This window comes from Etheostoma spectabile, chromosome 6 (genome assembly GCF_008692095.1).
Source record: "Etheostoma spectabile isolate EspeVRDwgs_2016 chromosome 6, UIUC_Espe_1.0, whole genome shotgun sequence".
In the NCBI taxonomy this organism is placed as follows: Eukaryota; Metazoa; Chordata; class Actinopteri; order Perciformes; family Percidae; genus Etheostoma; species Etheostoma spectabile.
In genome coordinates this window covers 11,377,567-11,391,445 of record NC_045738.1, presented here as the reverse complement: position 1 = coordinate 11,391,445, position 13,879 = coordinate 11,377,567, and the positions used below count along the sequence as shown (strand labels likewise).

The following is a 13,879-nucleotide window of genomic DNA, read 5'->3' as shown; positions in this document are numbered from 1 at the left end:
CTGTTGCCTTTTCAATTAATCACATCATTCTCCATGTTCTGTGTGTTGCATATCTTAAAGTTGGTGGTTACAATTTGTTTTACAATGTACTTAAAAATAGATAAAATATAATTTCAAAATACGTGATTTACTTTAAAGGTTAAGCCACAAAATCTTTTTTTTTTAGCAGTAGTTACTGAAACAGGAGTAAATACAGCATTGGTTGGGGGCTATTTTCTGCTGTGGATTGGATGCGTTACCGGACATGTTTATAGCAGCAGAATTAAATACAGTTCCTGGTAATGAAGTAACGGACAACAGTGCACCTTGTCACTCAGTGTGTGTTTAGACGGCACTGGAGCTCCATAAAGAATAATACACTGCTTTGACTACACATACATAGTTGCTGGAAGGATATATTCATTGTTGGTTTGGCCTTTTCATGGGATTTGTCAGAAAAAGAAAAGTAAGAAAAATATAGCATTATACATATAAACTTATTATCTAATAGACACCACTGAGCTGTAGCTAAAAACACAGACAGCAGTGCATATAATTGGTAAGCTTCTATCCAAGACTCACATTCAAATTTAAAAAGGACTAAAAGTACAAGTACATCTCCATCAGTGTTTTGGAAAATACCTTCTAGCTGTTTGCTTTATTGTACATGTATAACAGAAATATCACATCACTTGAGTGGAACCTCTTGTTAAAGTCCTGCAGGGGGTAGCAAACCACCAGCCATCTTCATCTCTTCTAGAGAAGACAAACCTTAGTCTTTAGTTTTTTGGGGTATAAATAGGTCCAGCTTGAAGTTTGAAAACTAGTTGCAGCATCCCCAAACTGGAGGGGGACTCCGAGCTCCATCAGTATACTGTTACATCAACGTCTGCTTGATTATGTCCCACACCACTCGTCCTCCTGTGGCTCCGAGTAGCTCCTGAGGAAGTTGCTGGTGCAGTATCCGGCACTTCCATTGGTGTGGCTGGATTCAGCGAATGAAACCGAAGGCTTCAGTGGAGTTGTAGGAAGGAAGCTGTCCATGTTGTCTTGTGTGACGCCACTGACCTGAGGAAGATAATCTGAGGAAGATTTAAAAAAAAAATTTAAAAAAAAAATCACTGTTTAGTGTGACCATTCTTCAAAGTAGTGTTACATCAAACATGCTTTGCACTTTATGTAATTTATGGCAATCTTAATGGGGCTGAAAGCATTTATGAGTATGGGAAATTAATATAGACGATTAAGAGTTGGAAAAGGGAATAGGCTACATTTTTCACTCTGATATACAGATACTTTAAAGTTTAAAGGAAATCACCAACATAAAGTGTCTGAAACTATACTGGTGGGATGAACGCCAGTCTACCAAAATATATTTCCTCATTTGACAATTTGGTGATGGCTTAGAGGTGTTGTAGAGGTGGGGACTGTGAGGGCCAGAGTGTATTTTCATATAAATCATAGTCCACATTCGTTATCTTTACCATTGTATTCAGAGTGGTACTTAGTTAGAAATTAATATAATTCTGCATTAATGCATGAAATATGACGAGTTATTTGTTTTTGTTATATTTGTTATCTATGACTTGGGGAACGTCTGTCTGTGTGTGTAATGCATATCTCTCGCACCGTTAGTCCGATGGATTTCAAACTTGACAGGTGTCTTGTTACGGGCATGAGTAAGTGCAGTGCCAAGTGTGACGTTGTTTGGACAAGAAATGCAAAATAAATCGTTAACTACAGGTAAAAGAAACACACATTGGCTTTTGCCCATAGACCCTTAATAAATATGGTCTATTCTTTTGCCACCCTATCCGCTGGCCACTCCCCCCTCTCACTAGAGGCAACAGCGAAGCTTTGGCAGCTTAAAACGAGACTAGGCTACCCTAGACCTCAGAATAGGGCTGTAACGAAATGCGACATGAAACCGAAAGCGCGACACTCTGATCCACAAACCTGTGTGACACACCCCTTCCATCCTCCATTTATCCCTCCAGATCACAAGTTTACATGGCAAGTTGCGTTTAAAGCTCCTTCCTGCTTGTAGAGAGCCAAGTGACACATGGAACTCTATTGATGAGGACCGGAGTTAAATCGGCCGTCCTAGAATATCCCAGGTAGACACACAGCTGACAATCTGCAGGTGGAGGAGCTGGAGACAAGCTCGGACTGAGTCGGTCATACACGCCGCGGGCCGCTGCGGACTGTGTCAGTCTCGCAAGCGGTTTCAGGACAGTTGTTGCGTGTGTCCGACAATGTACAAAACATCGCCAAAAGGGTCAAATTACGTCACAATTCTCGCGGCGTTTTAAACTCCGTTTTTGACGCCATCTGGCGTTTAATAAACGCCACCACACGTGTGACGTTATTTGACACCTGGTGGCGTTTTGATAATAGGCCTAATGATCAACTCCGCCGTGCGGTTTTCACAGCCAATAGATTCGAACTCTAATCACCCAATCAGTAAAGAAGGTCAGGCCCATAGACAGTTAAAGAAGTGGACCAACAGATCCCGTTGTTCTCATAGACTGTATATTAACGGTCTATGGTTGTTCTGGACGGAGAAGCACTTTTCCGGTGATGGCTAGGCGTTACTGCGCAGCCTCCAACTGAGCTTGACGAAGTAGTTGTGACGTGAGCAACGTGTCTGAAAGTTAAGTCTTCTGGGAGCTGTGCCAAGAGAAAAGTCAATCATTCCCAATCAGCAGAGACGGAGAGTGTAAGTATATGTTAGGAGATAACATAGGCACAGGCTAATTACTGCTAACTAACATGCTAGTTAACATTGGTAATTAACCCTAAACAGCTAATGGAAGTGCAAACTATCTGCGTGCATCTCCTGATAACATGGTGATTTGTCGACTAAATATAGCCTATATAGAAAGTGGTTTGGGGTCCTTTGGTAAAATATGGTTGTGAAGAATTCTACAAGCAGCAATACCACAGGCTGAGCAATCACAGTTCCAAACAGGCACATTTCAAAGGGCACTGCACTAGTTATTCTACAATTGGGCTACACGCCCACAACTTGTCCTTGATTGCCCTCAGTGTGAGAAAACAGCAATGCACATGCCCAAAGCTGATTGTCTGTTCTGCTAACGAGATTAGTATTTCTTCTTTGTTAATTAACTCTGGCCAACATGAACAATGTGGATTATCTATACAGCACACATTAAATTATCTGCCTATTGAAGGCAAGCGGGAGATTCAGACCTCACCATCCACTGGATATTATTATGAACCAAGCAAGCTGGTAAAAAAATAATGCTAATCCATAAACAAAATGGCTAAGATTAAAGGCCAATGCTAGCTTGTCAGAAGACTTTTTTTGCTTATGGGGTGTTTTATTCACAGCAGATCATCAAGAACATGATCTCAAGCATCTTTCTGGGAGGATTACCAAATGGTAAAATTGGGCAAACATAGCTAGCTGGCCAAACTGGCAGCTGGGGATTGAACAGTAGCCTAACTTTAACATAAACGTTACCAGCAAATTGAGGAGAACGGGTACGTGCTCAATTGGATTATCACCTCTGTTAAACTGTGTGGAAAACGTGAAATTGTGCGTTATGTCAATTGTATTTTCTGGTTTTGCCTCTGTCCAAAGTATTTGTTGCCCATTTCGCGGTGCACTCTTGGCATTCACCACAAGGAACCACATAGTCCTTGTCTGAGTCCCCGGAACAGTTGTTGTCATATCTCTCTTATTTTCTGCCATATCTCTACTGTCAAAATATCTTTTAAAGAAATGACAAATACCACACAAAATAATTTTATTGAATATTGTAATATAACACGTGTGTCAGCATGCTTAGGGATTTCTCACCTGTGTTAAAAAGCGGCAACTTGTAGCACTCCACGATGCAGTTCTCTTGGCAGTGACCATTCAGCTCTGTGAACGGTAAAGGCAGATCCAGCGAAGTGATCGGTGTGGCTGGAAGCCTTTCAACCAGAGTAACGGGAACATTGGAGCCGGCTGTCAAACACAGAAGATGTCACAAATAGGTTCAAAATACGATTATTCAGTATCATGCTCACAAGGAATATCTTTGGACTTAGTAGCCAACTTGTAACTCAGCCTAGAAATCTAGACACACCCTGGCAGCAGCAAATACAATTTGCAGCTAGGGTCAGTCTAGCAACTCTCCGTTGGTTTGCGAGCTGGAGAAATAACAATTCTGGTCAGGCCAGATACATTGTGTATAGAGTTGGTGGGCGGGCTTTACATGAGGATGGCAGAGTTGCGACAGTTCTGTGTTAATTTCCTGCTATTGGAAAAGATTGTCTTTGTTCTGTGGATGCTTTGAGTTAAGCACTTAAGTCATTCTTAAAAAAAGAAGATGTGTTCAGATCAGATGCCAGATACAACAAAGTTTAATCTATCAACCAGCCTTACCCTGGTTTTTTGGAGAGCTACAGTATTCTATTGTATTGGGAATTTGAAAGACAACCATTCATCCTGCCCCTCGGATTGAGCCCTGCCAATGGTGAGTTCCCAGACCCAACATCTTGATGTGTGTCTGGCTACTGGTAATATATATTCAATTTAAAAGTATATTTATTGGTCCTTGGGAGGCACTATAATCTCTCAAAATCTGCTCTAGCACCAAAAGTAAGAGGTGAAGTAAGGTGAAGTTTGAAATAGCCTATGAACAATTTTGTTTCTAAGAAAAGCTCTTCATACTTCTTAAAATATACATTCATAAACTTTTAAAATGTAAATGTGCCACAGTGTGACTCAATATTAAAGTAATACTCTTCCTCAAATGTATCTTCTGAGTATGAAAAACTCACCTCCCGTAGACTTGAAAGGGAGTTGTAAAAAGTTTGTAGTTTCCTTTTTCACCAGAAAAAAGAAACTACAAAAAAGTCAGATTTGACTCACAGAAGTTCCAATATGTTCCAATTGTGTCAAGTTCATAGGGTGGAATAATTATCAACCTTCAAAATAAACTTGCCAGTTCAGCATAATTCACTTCTGTGCTGTCAACATGTTCAGAATTCACCCAATGCAGAGATGGCAAAAGTACTCACTCCCCAGTAGAAGTATAAATACTTGTGTTAAAAATACTCTGGAAAAATGGAAGTACTAGATTTAACGAAGATTTAACTTCTATACCCAAGTAAAAGTAACAAAGTACAGGTTATGAAATTTACTTAAAGTGTAAAAGTGGTCGTGCGAATGACAACCAGTTTTTATGCAAACCTACCTGGACCACACACATGTTACTAGAGTGCAAGCTGAGAAACTTTAGTGGACATGGAAAAAAGGCTTTTTATATGGCGTTGCCTACATGAATGTCTGGCAACAGGCCTAAAACATCCCATATATGATTATTGTGACAGAGACTGGGACTCCAGGTTAATATTATTCTGACTGAGAAGCAAGATATGAATTCAGTTGTGACTCTGTAAGAAATCACAGATCCAGTTTCTCTTTTTTAATCTTCCTCCAGGCTTGTTCTCGGACCTAAAATACTACTTTTTTTTTTCACACAAAGGTTCAGTATCCTAGGTTCTCCTCTCCTTCTCCCTCATAAAAAAAATGAGAATATGTAAATAAGTTTTATTTCAACAGTTTAACAACTGGACCATGATTTCTCCTAATCTCACTAAAAAGCCCATTCTCAGTGTATGTGAAGGAGGTTTCCAGTTTTCACATCCCATTGTGTAAGTGTCATACTGGACTTCTGAACTAGTTGTGAAGCCCTACCTTCTCTTAATTACTAGTATTTCATCTGTAAATTCCAGTAGTTGCACCTATTGCTTCACTAGAATTACAGTAAATGTCAATGAAATACAACACACCGTCAACCAAAACAATTATCTATGAGCATCTGTCTGTCATGAGACTGTGCCCCATGCGTAGGACCTATGTCTCAGTATGAGTTAACTGCCTGTGAAGTGTGCGTCACATTATACCAAATAACTGTGTCAGGCTGAATATGTACAGGATGTGGTTTCCAGTTCAGTTTGTCATACTCGCCACCGACCTTGTTTAGCGTCACATAACTAGCTTCCTATTTAGCCTTCCTGGGTTATAACTAACTCATATAAATTGGGCTTTTTGTTACATTTCTTTTTGCATAAATTCATTTCAGACCACACATCGGATTAATATAATATATATTTACATACAATTTACCCATATTTATGTAAATTTAATTTGATTCAACTCAGATTTAAAATGTATAAATAAATGGTATGTAAAGGAAACAGTGGGGAGGTATGTGTGAAAGAGATTAGCAGTGACCTTAAACTGTACACTTCAAAGCAAATTGTGTCTCAGTTGTGGCTAACAACATGCGTAGTTACTGCCAGTGGGTGGGCATGCCTGCGCTCCACTTCGTTGCCTCTTTGGGAAGACTTTTTTTTTTTTTTTTTAAATAATGAGGACAAAATTCTGTGAAAAACAATGATGAAACACACCTACACACATGACGCATTGTACACACCTGCTTTGTTTGACTTGCGTTTTGCCCTCCAGCAGACAAGACCAAAAAGGACGAGTGCAGTCAACACGAGTCCTGACCACAAGCCTGCGGGTAATATCCAGGGAAAATCTATTAAGCAAAGAGAGGGGATTTTAGAGGGACCCAAATACATTTTTAAGGTTTGTGAGATAAATAAAGTAACGCCTGGGAACTTAAGTGGGAGTGAGTGATTACTGAATACTCTTGATTCCTCCTTAATATTATTGTAAGGTAATAAATAAAATTAGAGACTATAAAAATGGACTAAAACGACTTTCTGAAATCAAGCAAAAACTATGAAAACTATTCTCAAAGAAAATGTGTTACATTTCTATTTAATTTCAGTATTTTGTAAATTATGGTCAAACAAGATTGATGCCAAGGCATACCATTACTACTAACACTAACATTTCTTAGCAGTATGTAAATTCTTAAGTGTTTTTTAATACACTATATTGGATTTGAAAAGTGAGATTATTTTGTTACATATTGTTTATTCATGTATGTTTCATGTAAGTCTGCTTCCAGTTTCTTAAATGTTCATATGTTCTAGCTTCTTCACTCCTCTGTGACAGTAAACTGAATATCTTTAAGTTGTGAACAAAACAAGACAGCTGAGGATGTCATCTTGGGCTTTGGAATCACTGATCAACAATTTCACCATTTTCTGGCATTTCATAGGTCACACCACTAATCAACTAATCGATCAACTAGGTAAATAATGAAAACGTTTTGTTTCCAGGGAAACCCAGTGTCATACGTTAATTTTTACACCTAATCTGTACAGCAGTAGCAGAAGGAAGATCTGTACATCATACTTATTTGTTATACTTGTTTAACAGGATTGAATTGAGTAACCTGTTTGTCACTGATCTCAAAAATGTAAACTAGTAGGGAATAGTGGGGAAGAAGTTGCAATGTAAAATGTTTTTCTAAACTTCCATCTCTCTTCATTCCTTAGTGGACTCATAAACAAAACTCTTCTGTCACCAGATTGGGTAATTTGACCTTTGTGACTTACAATGGCCTGATTTTTTTTTTAAATTTTTTTTTTTATTTGCTTAGACAAATGGTGCTTGTGTGCAAATCATGAATGTGTTCTATAGATACAAATCAACTCTCATAGCACATGTGTTCTATCTGTAAAGTCCACGGAAGAAAGCCTAGCAGGGCCACAACCTCCATTCATTTTAGCCAAGCTAGCAACAACACAACGTCTTTGAACAGACCCCTTAACTTGTCCTGATTCTTCAGAGCACTGTAACCTCCACACGTTTTCTCACAGCCCTCCACTCCTACGCTTCATCTTCTGACTACCTGCCTGCTGCGTGAGTAAATTTAAAACCCTAGTGTACCAAAAGACAAAAGAACATTCCAAATCTTTAATGTTTCGTAACTCAGCCTTCACTCGGATTTGACTCCTTTCCTTAAATCTACAATAACATGTTATTTTGCCCACATTGGGACAGAAGAAAGAGTTGATATGGCAAACAGATGCTTATTAAATCCAGCAGTTAGAGAGAAACATTATCATTCATTATCTGCCGTGTTTCTGGACACCTGGTGGATTGAGGTCTTTTAGCTCTCCTTCTGTTTAACTAACTCCTGCAAGAAATATCTTGCTAACAAATGCTCGACTAAGTCAGCTAGCTAGTTGCTAGCTGTTGGTGGGTTTTCAGAGCTTTTTTGTTGAAAAAAGGATGCCTGTTGAGAAGGAACTAATACAGTAAAATTGCAGCCGGGAACAAAGAGCTAACCCAATAAAGCTCAGTTGACCCCTTTCGTATGGTCAGGTATTGTTTTCACATTGTTTTATGATGCATTTTTGTAAAAAAATAGTGAAAATATTAAATGTTTATTCTCTAATGGTGGAATTAACCTTTACAGCCAGTCACAATGACAGAATTGCCTCCATCTCCTGACAAACACTAACTGCAACAAGTGCCTTACGTTACTCTCTTTCTTTGGAATGATTTTGCCATCTATTCTACTTCGACTTTCTCTCTTAATGACTTGGTCACATGACACATAGGAACTAAAGTAAGGTGACCAGATTTTTCAGACAAAATCCGGGGACATTTTCAGCTCAGAAGCGTATTTACCTCCAAAACAAGTAATGTTTTTATTTTTGTAAAACTTAAAACGGGGACACTAGACCTAGAGCTGTTCTTATTAGGGGCTGAGCCCCCCCCCCCCCCCCCAAGGTCTGATCCTAGACCCACCCCTGCTGCTACTTCCTACTCCACTCCACTACACCTCAAGATAGAAAGTCCTAATATTTCAAGATAAAAAATCTATCCTTATACTTCAAGATAAAAAGTCCTAATATTTCAAGATAGAAAGTCTTAATATTTCAAAATATAAAGTCCTAATATTCCTAATATTTCAAGATAGAAAGTCCTAATATTTCAAGATAGAAAGTCTTAATATTTCAAGATAGAAAGTCTCAATATTTCATAATGTTGTAATGTTTACTGAACTACTGACAGCTTTTGCTTTATTGCTCAAGGCTTGTTTCTGCAACAGCTCCTTGAGAATCAGATACAACAAAAACTACTGAGGACATATTTTCCTTTGACATGATGCATATTAAACGAGATCGCTGCAATGTAAGTTAATAGGATAATTGTCCAGCTTGTATTTACGTTCATAAAAGTGCTCGTTTAGCTGCTAACAGACTCAGATTAATATTCTAAGTGTCTGACAACATTATGGGAAGGATTTCTAAGAAGGTCGACCTTTCTGTTAAAGATTAAGATCATTTTTAAAACATAAAAGTCCGCGAAATTGCGTTCGCTAAGCCCACCAGACTCCATGTAAATAATCAATGATTTTAGCATCGTAAAACACGGCTTCTAAAACCTCTCTGAGCACCGCTGGCTCTGGCTGCCTGGAGCCTGCGTGTAGGGTGTGCGACTATCGGCTACGTTTTGTCAGTTTTTTCTTTCTTTCAAACCAATTTCGGGTCTTTCAGTCACAGTGAAAACCGGGGACATTTCCGGGGACAGATCCAGCCGGGGACAGGTAGCCAAAATCGGGGACTGTCCCCGGAAACCGGGGACGTCTGGTCACCCTAAACTAAAGTGCAGTATCTCACTGAGTCACGCAGGATGAGAGAATCTGCTACATTTCACAAGTTAATTTAAACAAAGAGATTTTAAGATCTAAAGAGATGAGACACATTCATCACAACAGCTTAAAGGTAAAAATGAGGATCTACGAGATTTAAAGTTGCCGCAGATGGCATCAGTTGTTTGGGTTCCTGGAGTATTCAATAGTCTTCCGAAGTCCTCACATCTGAAAACAACACACAAAGAAATGTGTTTCAACATAATGTTTAGTGTATTTACAGCTATTGAAAATGGGAAAATATTGGAATATGTTATGTTTGGCCCAGTAGAAACCTGAAAGTTTCAGACAAGCGACAAAAACAGTTTCTACAGTGTGAATGAAATATAGTCGCAAGATGTGATCATATAAATGTTTCGGGTTTGGAGACTGATGATGTCAACTGAAACTACACAGTCAATTCTGCTGTGTCTCTGAGGATGACTAATAATAAAAAATCCTTCGGCTTCACTTTGTTATTTAATAATGACATTACAGTGGAGATGCGGTCTGACCTGGTGTGTGTTTTACAGGGCGAGAGGAAATCTGTTACGTTGCTGTAGGTCTTGTCTCCACACGGATGACAGATTGTGTCATTCATGCGAGTGGCTGCAAGAAAGAATTAGATGTCTTTTTAGTTGCCAGTTTGTACTGTATTTGGGTTTGAGGCTTACTGCAGGACATTATAAATTATTAAGCATTTTCAATGGAAGCCTACCTGGAACCTTGACCCCTTCACCAGGAGGGCAGTGGGACACTTGCAGGCAGTAGTCACATTGCTCATTGTTACAGTAGAAACCAGCCACACACTCACACACTGTGTTCTCCTGATTTGTACAGTCCTTTACTTTCCTCTGGTGTTTTTCTGAAAAAGAATTGAAAAAGTGATATAGTGTCCATGTTAAGGGAAGAGCAGTGGTGAAAAAAGTACTTTAATATTTTACTTAAGTAAAAGGACATAGACATACTCTTTTACAAATAAAAATCCTGCATTCAAAATTCCATTTCCTTTTTTAGAATAATGTATATTGTATTACTAGATTATAATTTATAATAGTACTACATTTAACTTATATAGCGCTTTCAGAATACTCCAAGACCCTTTACCGTAAAACCATGGTAAGTACAATAAAAGCAGATGAAGCAATGAAACAACGCAAAACATAAAAACAAGCATATTAAACAAGTATAAACTAAAATACCAGCAGCAAACAATAGATCACGTGTGTGGTTATTATAGGGTAAGGGCAAAAGATAAGGGTTGATTTGAAAGTGTTTGGGTCAGTACAGTCACGGATGTGTATGGAAGAGAGTTCCAGAAGGAGGGGGCTGCGATGGTGAAAGCTCTGTCACCCAAGGTACGGTGCTCAATCCTGAGTGGGGGGGGGAGAGAAGGTTGACGTCAGAGGAGCGGAAGTTACGAGGGGGATTGTGGCGGTGGAGGAGGTCTGTGAGGTAGGAAGGAGCCTGGTTATGGAGGGCTTGGTGAGTAATGAGGATTTTAAACTGGATGTGTTGGGGAACAGGGAGCCAGTGGAGATTCTGGAGGACGGGGGTGGTGTGGTCACGAGAGCAGGTGTAGGTGAGGAGACGGGTAGCAGAGTTCTGGAGGAACTGACGCTTATTTAAGGCTTTTTGACTACGTTGGTGATTCATTATTGTGCAAGCACCAATGTTGCAAATGGTAAAGCTGGGGCTAATTTCAGGTAATTTATATACTGCTGGGTATCTTAATCCACAATAATATATAATAATGCATGACTTGATTTGTATTTTTTATTAATACTTTGAATTTGCAATGTAACTCATGTTGTCAAATTAACGTAGTAAAGTACAAAATACAATTTTGGCTTTCAAATTGTAGTGTAGAAGTATAAAGTAGCATTAAAAGAAAATGCTCAAGTTAAGTACAAGTACCTAACATTGTAATTAAGTAAAGTACTTTAGTATTTAGTTAGATTCCACCACTGGAATAGAGCGTGGGCAGATTGTGTGACAACAACCCCCTTGGCATTTAAAATGCTTCCCACCCTTCCTACATGGAGGCAAGACATCCAGACTGAAAGAGACAAGCCGCCTTGTTTGTAGTCATTAAAAGAGACAAAACAACCACAAACTTAGAAAGAGCTGGATATTTACTACAACCAGACAAAAAAATAACCATTTGTGTCTCTTTGTAGTCAGTTTGTATCTTTTTGGTTATTTTGTGTCCCTTTGTAGTCACTGTGCATTTATGTAATTGCCTGTGTGGTCATCTTGTCTCCTTGTAGTAATGTGTATTTGTGGTCATTTCGTGTCTCTGTATTTGTTTGGTGCCTCTGTAGCTGTTATGTCTCTTAAGTCGTTTGTGTCGCAGTCATAATTGTAGCCTATGTCTCTTTGTAGTTGTTTGATTGACTCTCCAACAAAAAAGATTGTCGACAGTCGCTTTAAACAGTAGCTTTGGTCCAGCTTTTTTGGTTTAGTAAGCCATGTATGGGAAAGAGTTTCCTCTGATAGAGACTTGTAATTTTGGCTACATAAATAAAATTGACTGGACTTGAGAGCATATGAGTTAAAGTTTACCTTTTAACAAACTGTTCCCCTTTTATTTCTACTGTAAAACATTTTAAGATGGTTCAACTTGAAAAGTTCCACCACTGCCTTAGACATGTAAGGTAACGGAACTAAATTTGAGTAATTTGTTTAAATTCTTCCCATTAGTTGTGAAAATTATAAAAAACTAGGTTCACTGAACCTGATTCAATTGGCTTAAGATATTAAGTTTTCACTACATTCTAGTTTAAAAAGTCTGTTTTTCCATTCAACAGGTTTTTAAAGCTGCTGCTGTTTTGCACCAGAGTTCGTGCAAAGACAATACTCAAGGCTGCACCCAGTAACTTTGTTAAATTAGAAGTGTATTATTGTCATGGTTGTTAAAACCATTTTACTCCGCATTGACAGTATCATATTTTCATGTGTAGACTTGTTTCATCTCTTTATTACTATGTGAAGTTAACACGAGTAAAATATTTAAATCAAAGACTCCAGTTTTTTAGCCTGACACACTTGATATCTTTCAAAACTATGGGTTCTCCACCCAAAGGTTAAAATAATCTTTAGCTGAGACACAGCGCAAGTTATGTAACAAAAAATTGAAAACAGGAAGATGTTAAAGAAGTGGATTTCTGATGCTGTTCACTCGAAGAGACAATTGCAAAACATATATCTATACTAAAAATGGCAGCAGAGGCGAGAAAAAGGAAGGAACCACTGTATGTTTGTATTTGCACTATAGAAAAAATGTGTGTGTGTGTGCATACAGCACTATGTGCATGTGTGTGTGACTTACTGGAAATGCACTCCTTGCAGGCCAGACATCTATGCAAGTTATTTTTTGTGGCTGTGTAGAATCCACAATCACATTTGGCACACTCAGTCGCCTTTGAGCTGTCACACTCAGCTTTCATGTACTCTCCTGATAATGCAAATACAGTATGTAAAGAATGCTGAAAAGCCAAATATTTCCACAGAACACAGTAAATACTGTGTCGTGGTATGCATAAATAAGTGTGTCTTCCACAGAGAAAAGAAATGTGACTGACCTGCAGCACAGCGATCACAGCATGTCCCATCTTTACTACTCTTTGTGCAGGTCATATTAGCCAATTGTTGCCCTTTTGACTACAGTCCTCCACCGGCGTATGTGTATAGGATCCAAGCTTAAGACTGCAATGACTGTCTTCCTGTATATACTCTTCCTCCAAACCTGCTCCTAACCTTTTAAAATGACAGTAATTTAATTAATCTCAGCTCAAAGCGCATCACTTAGGTGCGATCTCTTTCAAACTTTCTCCTTTTCTGACTATCTCCACTCTCTTTCTGCTGTCTGAACTGTCTGTGGCTATGTGTTTCCCCTCCTCACTCTTACCTACTTCTCATGTTTTTTTCTGATCCTACACAGTGGAAAACCCCGGTGACCCTAATCTGCTGTTTTCCCCTCTGTCTCTCGGTCTCTCAGTCTCTTTTTCTCTCTCTGTCTCTCCTCATTTCCTTCCTGCCCTAGCCCTTTCACTGCAAAGTAAGCTGTGTGTGTTTCCGTATAGCTGCACAACCAATGGCTGATTTTGGCACATAGCAAGGCAGCACAATGAGAAATTTCCTCTCTTAACTACACCCTTTCCTTTCAGTCCATCTCCATTGTTTTCCACAGAACCTTTGTCCCAGTGGCACAGGGATGTTGTTGAGCTGGAAAGGCAAAGAGATTTTGTAGTAGCAGTCGATCTTAAGTTGTTTTTTTATCAGTCTGTCCTGCAATCCCACTTGCCCATGGTCACTTC

General features: G+C 39.0%; 1 protein-coding gene across 2 annotated transcripts; it reads right to left on the bottom strand.

The window, feature by feature from the left end:
- Positions 1–101: 101 nt before the first annotated feature.
- LOC116691279 (tumor necrosis factor receptor superfamily member 5) lies at positions 102–13,743 on the bottom strand. Of its 2 annotated transcripts, none has more exons than XM_032518788.1 (8): positions 13,145–13,743; positions 12,892–13,017; positions 10,279–10,425; positions 10,076–10,169; positions 9,673–9,749; positions 6,435–6,542; positions 3,806–3,955; positions 102–1,061 (listed from the first exon to the last, which is right to left on the bottom strand). In XM_032518788.1, exons 1-8 carry the CDS (start codon positions 13,197–13,199, stop codon positions 877–879), a joined length of 942 nt encoding a protein of 313 aa, XP_032374679.1. In that variant the 5' UTR covers positions 13,200–13,743; the 3' UTR covers positions 102–876. The 2 variants fall into 2 exon arrangements, with proteins under 2 accessions (XP_032374679.1, XP_032374680.1); XM_032518789.1 differs by lacking the exon at positions 102–1,061 and adding an exon at positions 3,343–3,716 and having other exon boundaries at positions 6,435–6,545.
- Positions 13,744–13,879: the final 136 nt, after the last annotated feature.

Coding starts and splice junctions, on each gene's coding strand:
- LOC116691279 (XM_032518788.1), bottom strand. CDS start 13,199: ATGACCTGCACAAAGAGTAGTAAAGATGGGACATGCTGTGATCGCTGT. Junction 13,018..13,144: donor CTGTGATCGCTGTGCTGCAG/GTCAGTCACATT, acceptor TTGCATTATCAG/GAGAGTACATGAAAGCTGAG. Junction 9,750..10,075: donor CCCTGTAAAACACACACCAG/GTCAGACCGCAT, acceptor TGTTGTTTTCAG/ATGTGAGGACTTCGGAAGAC.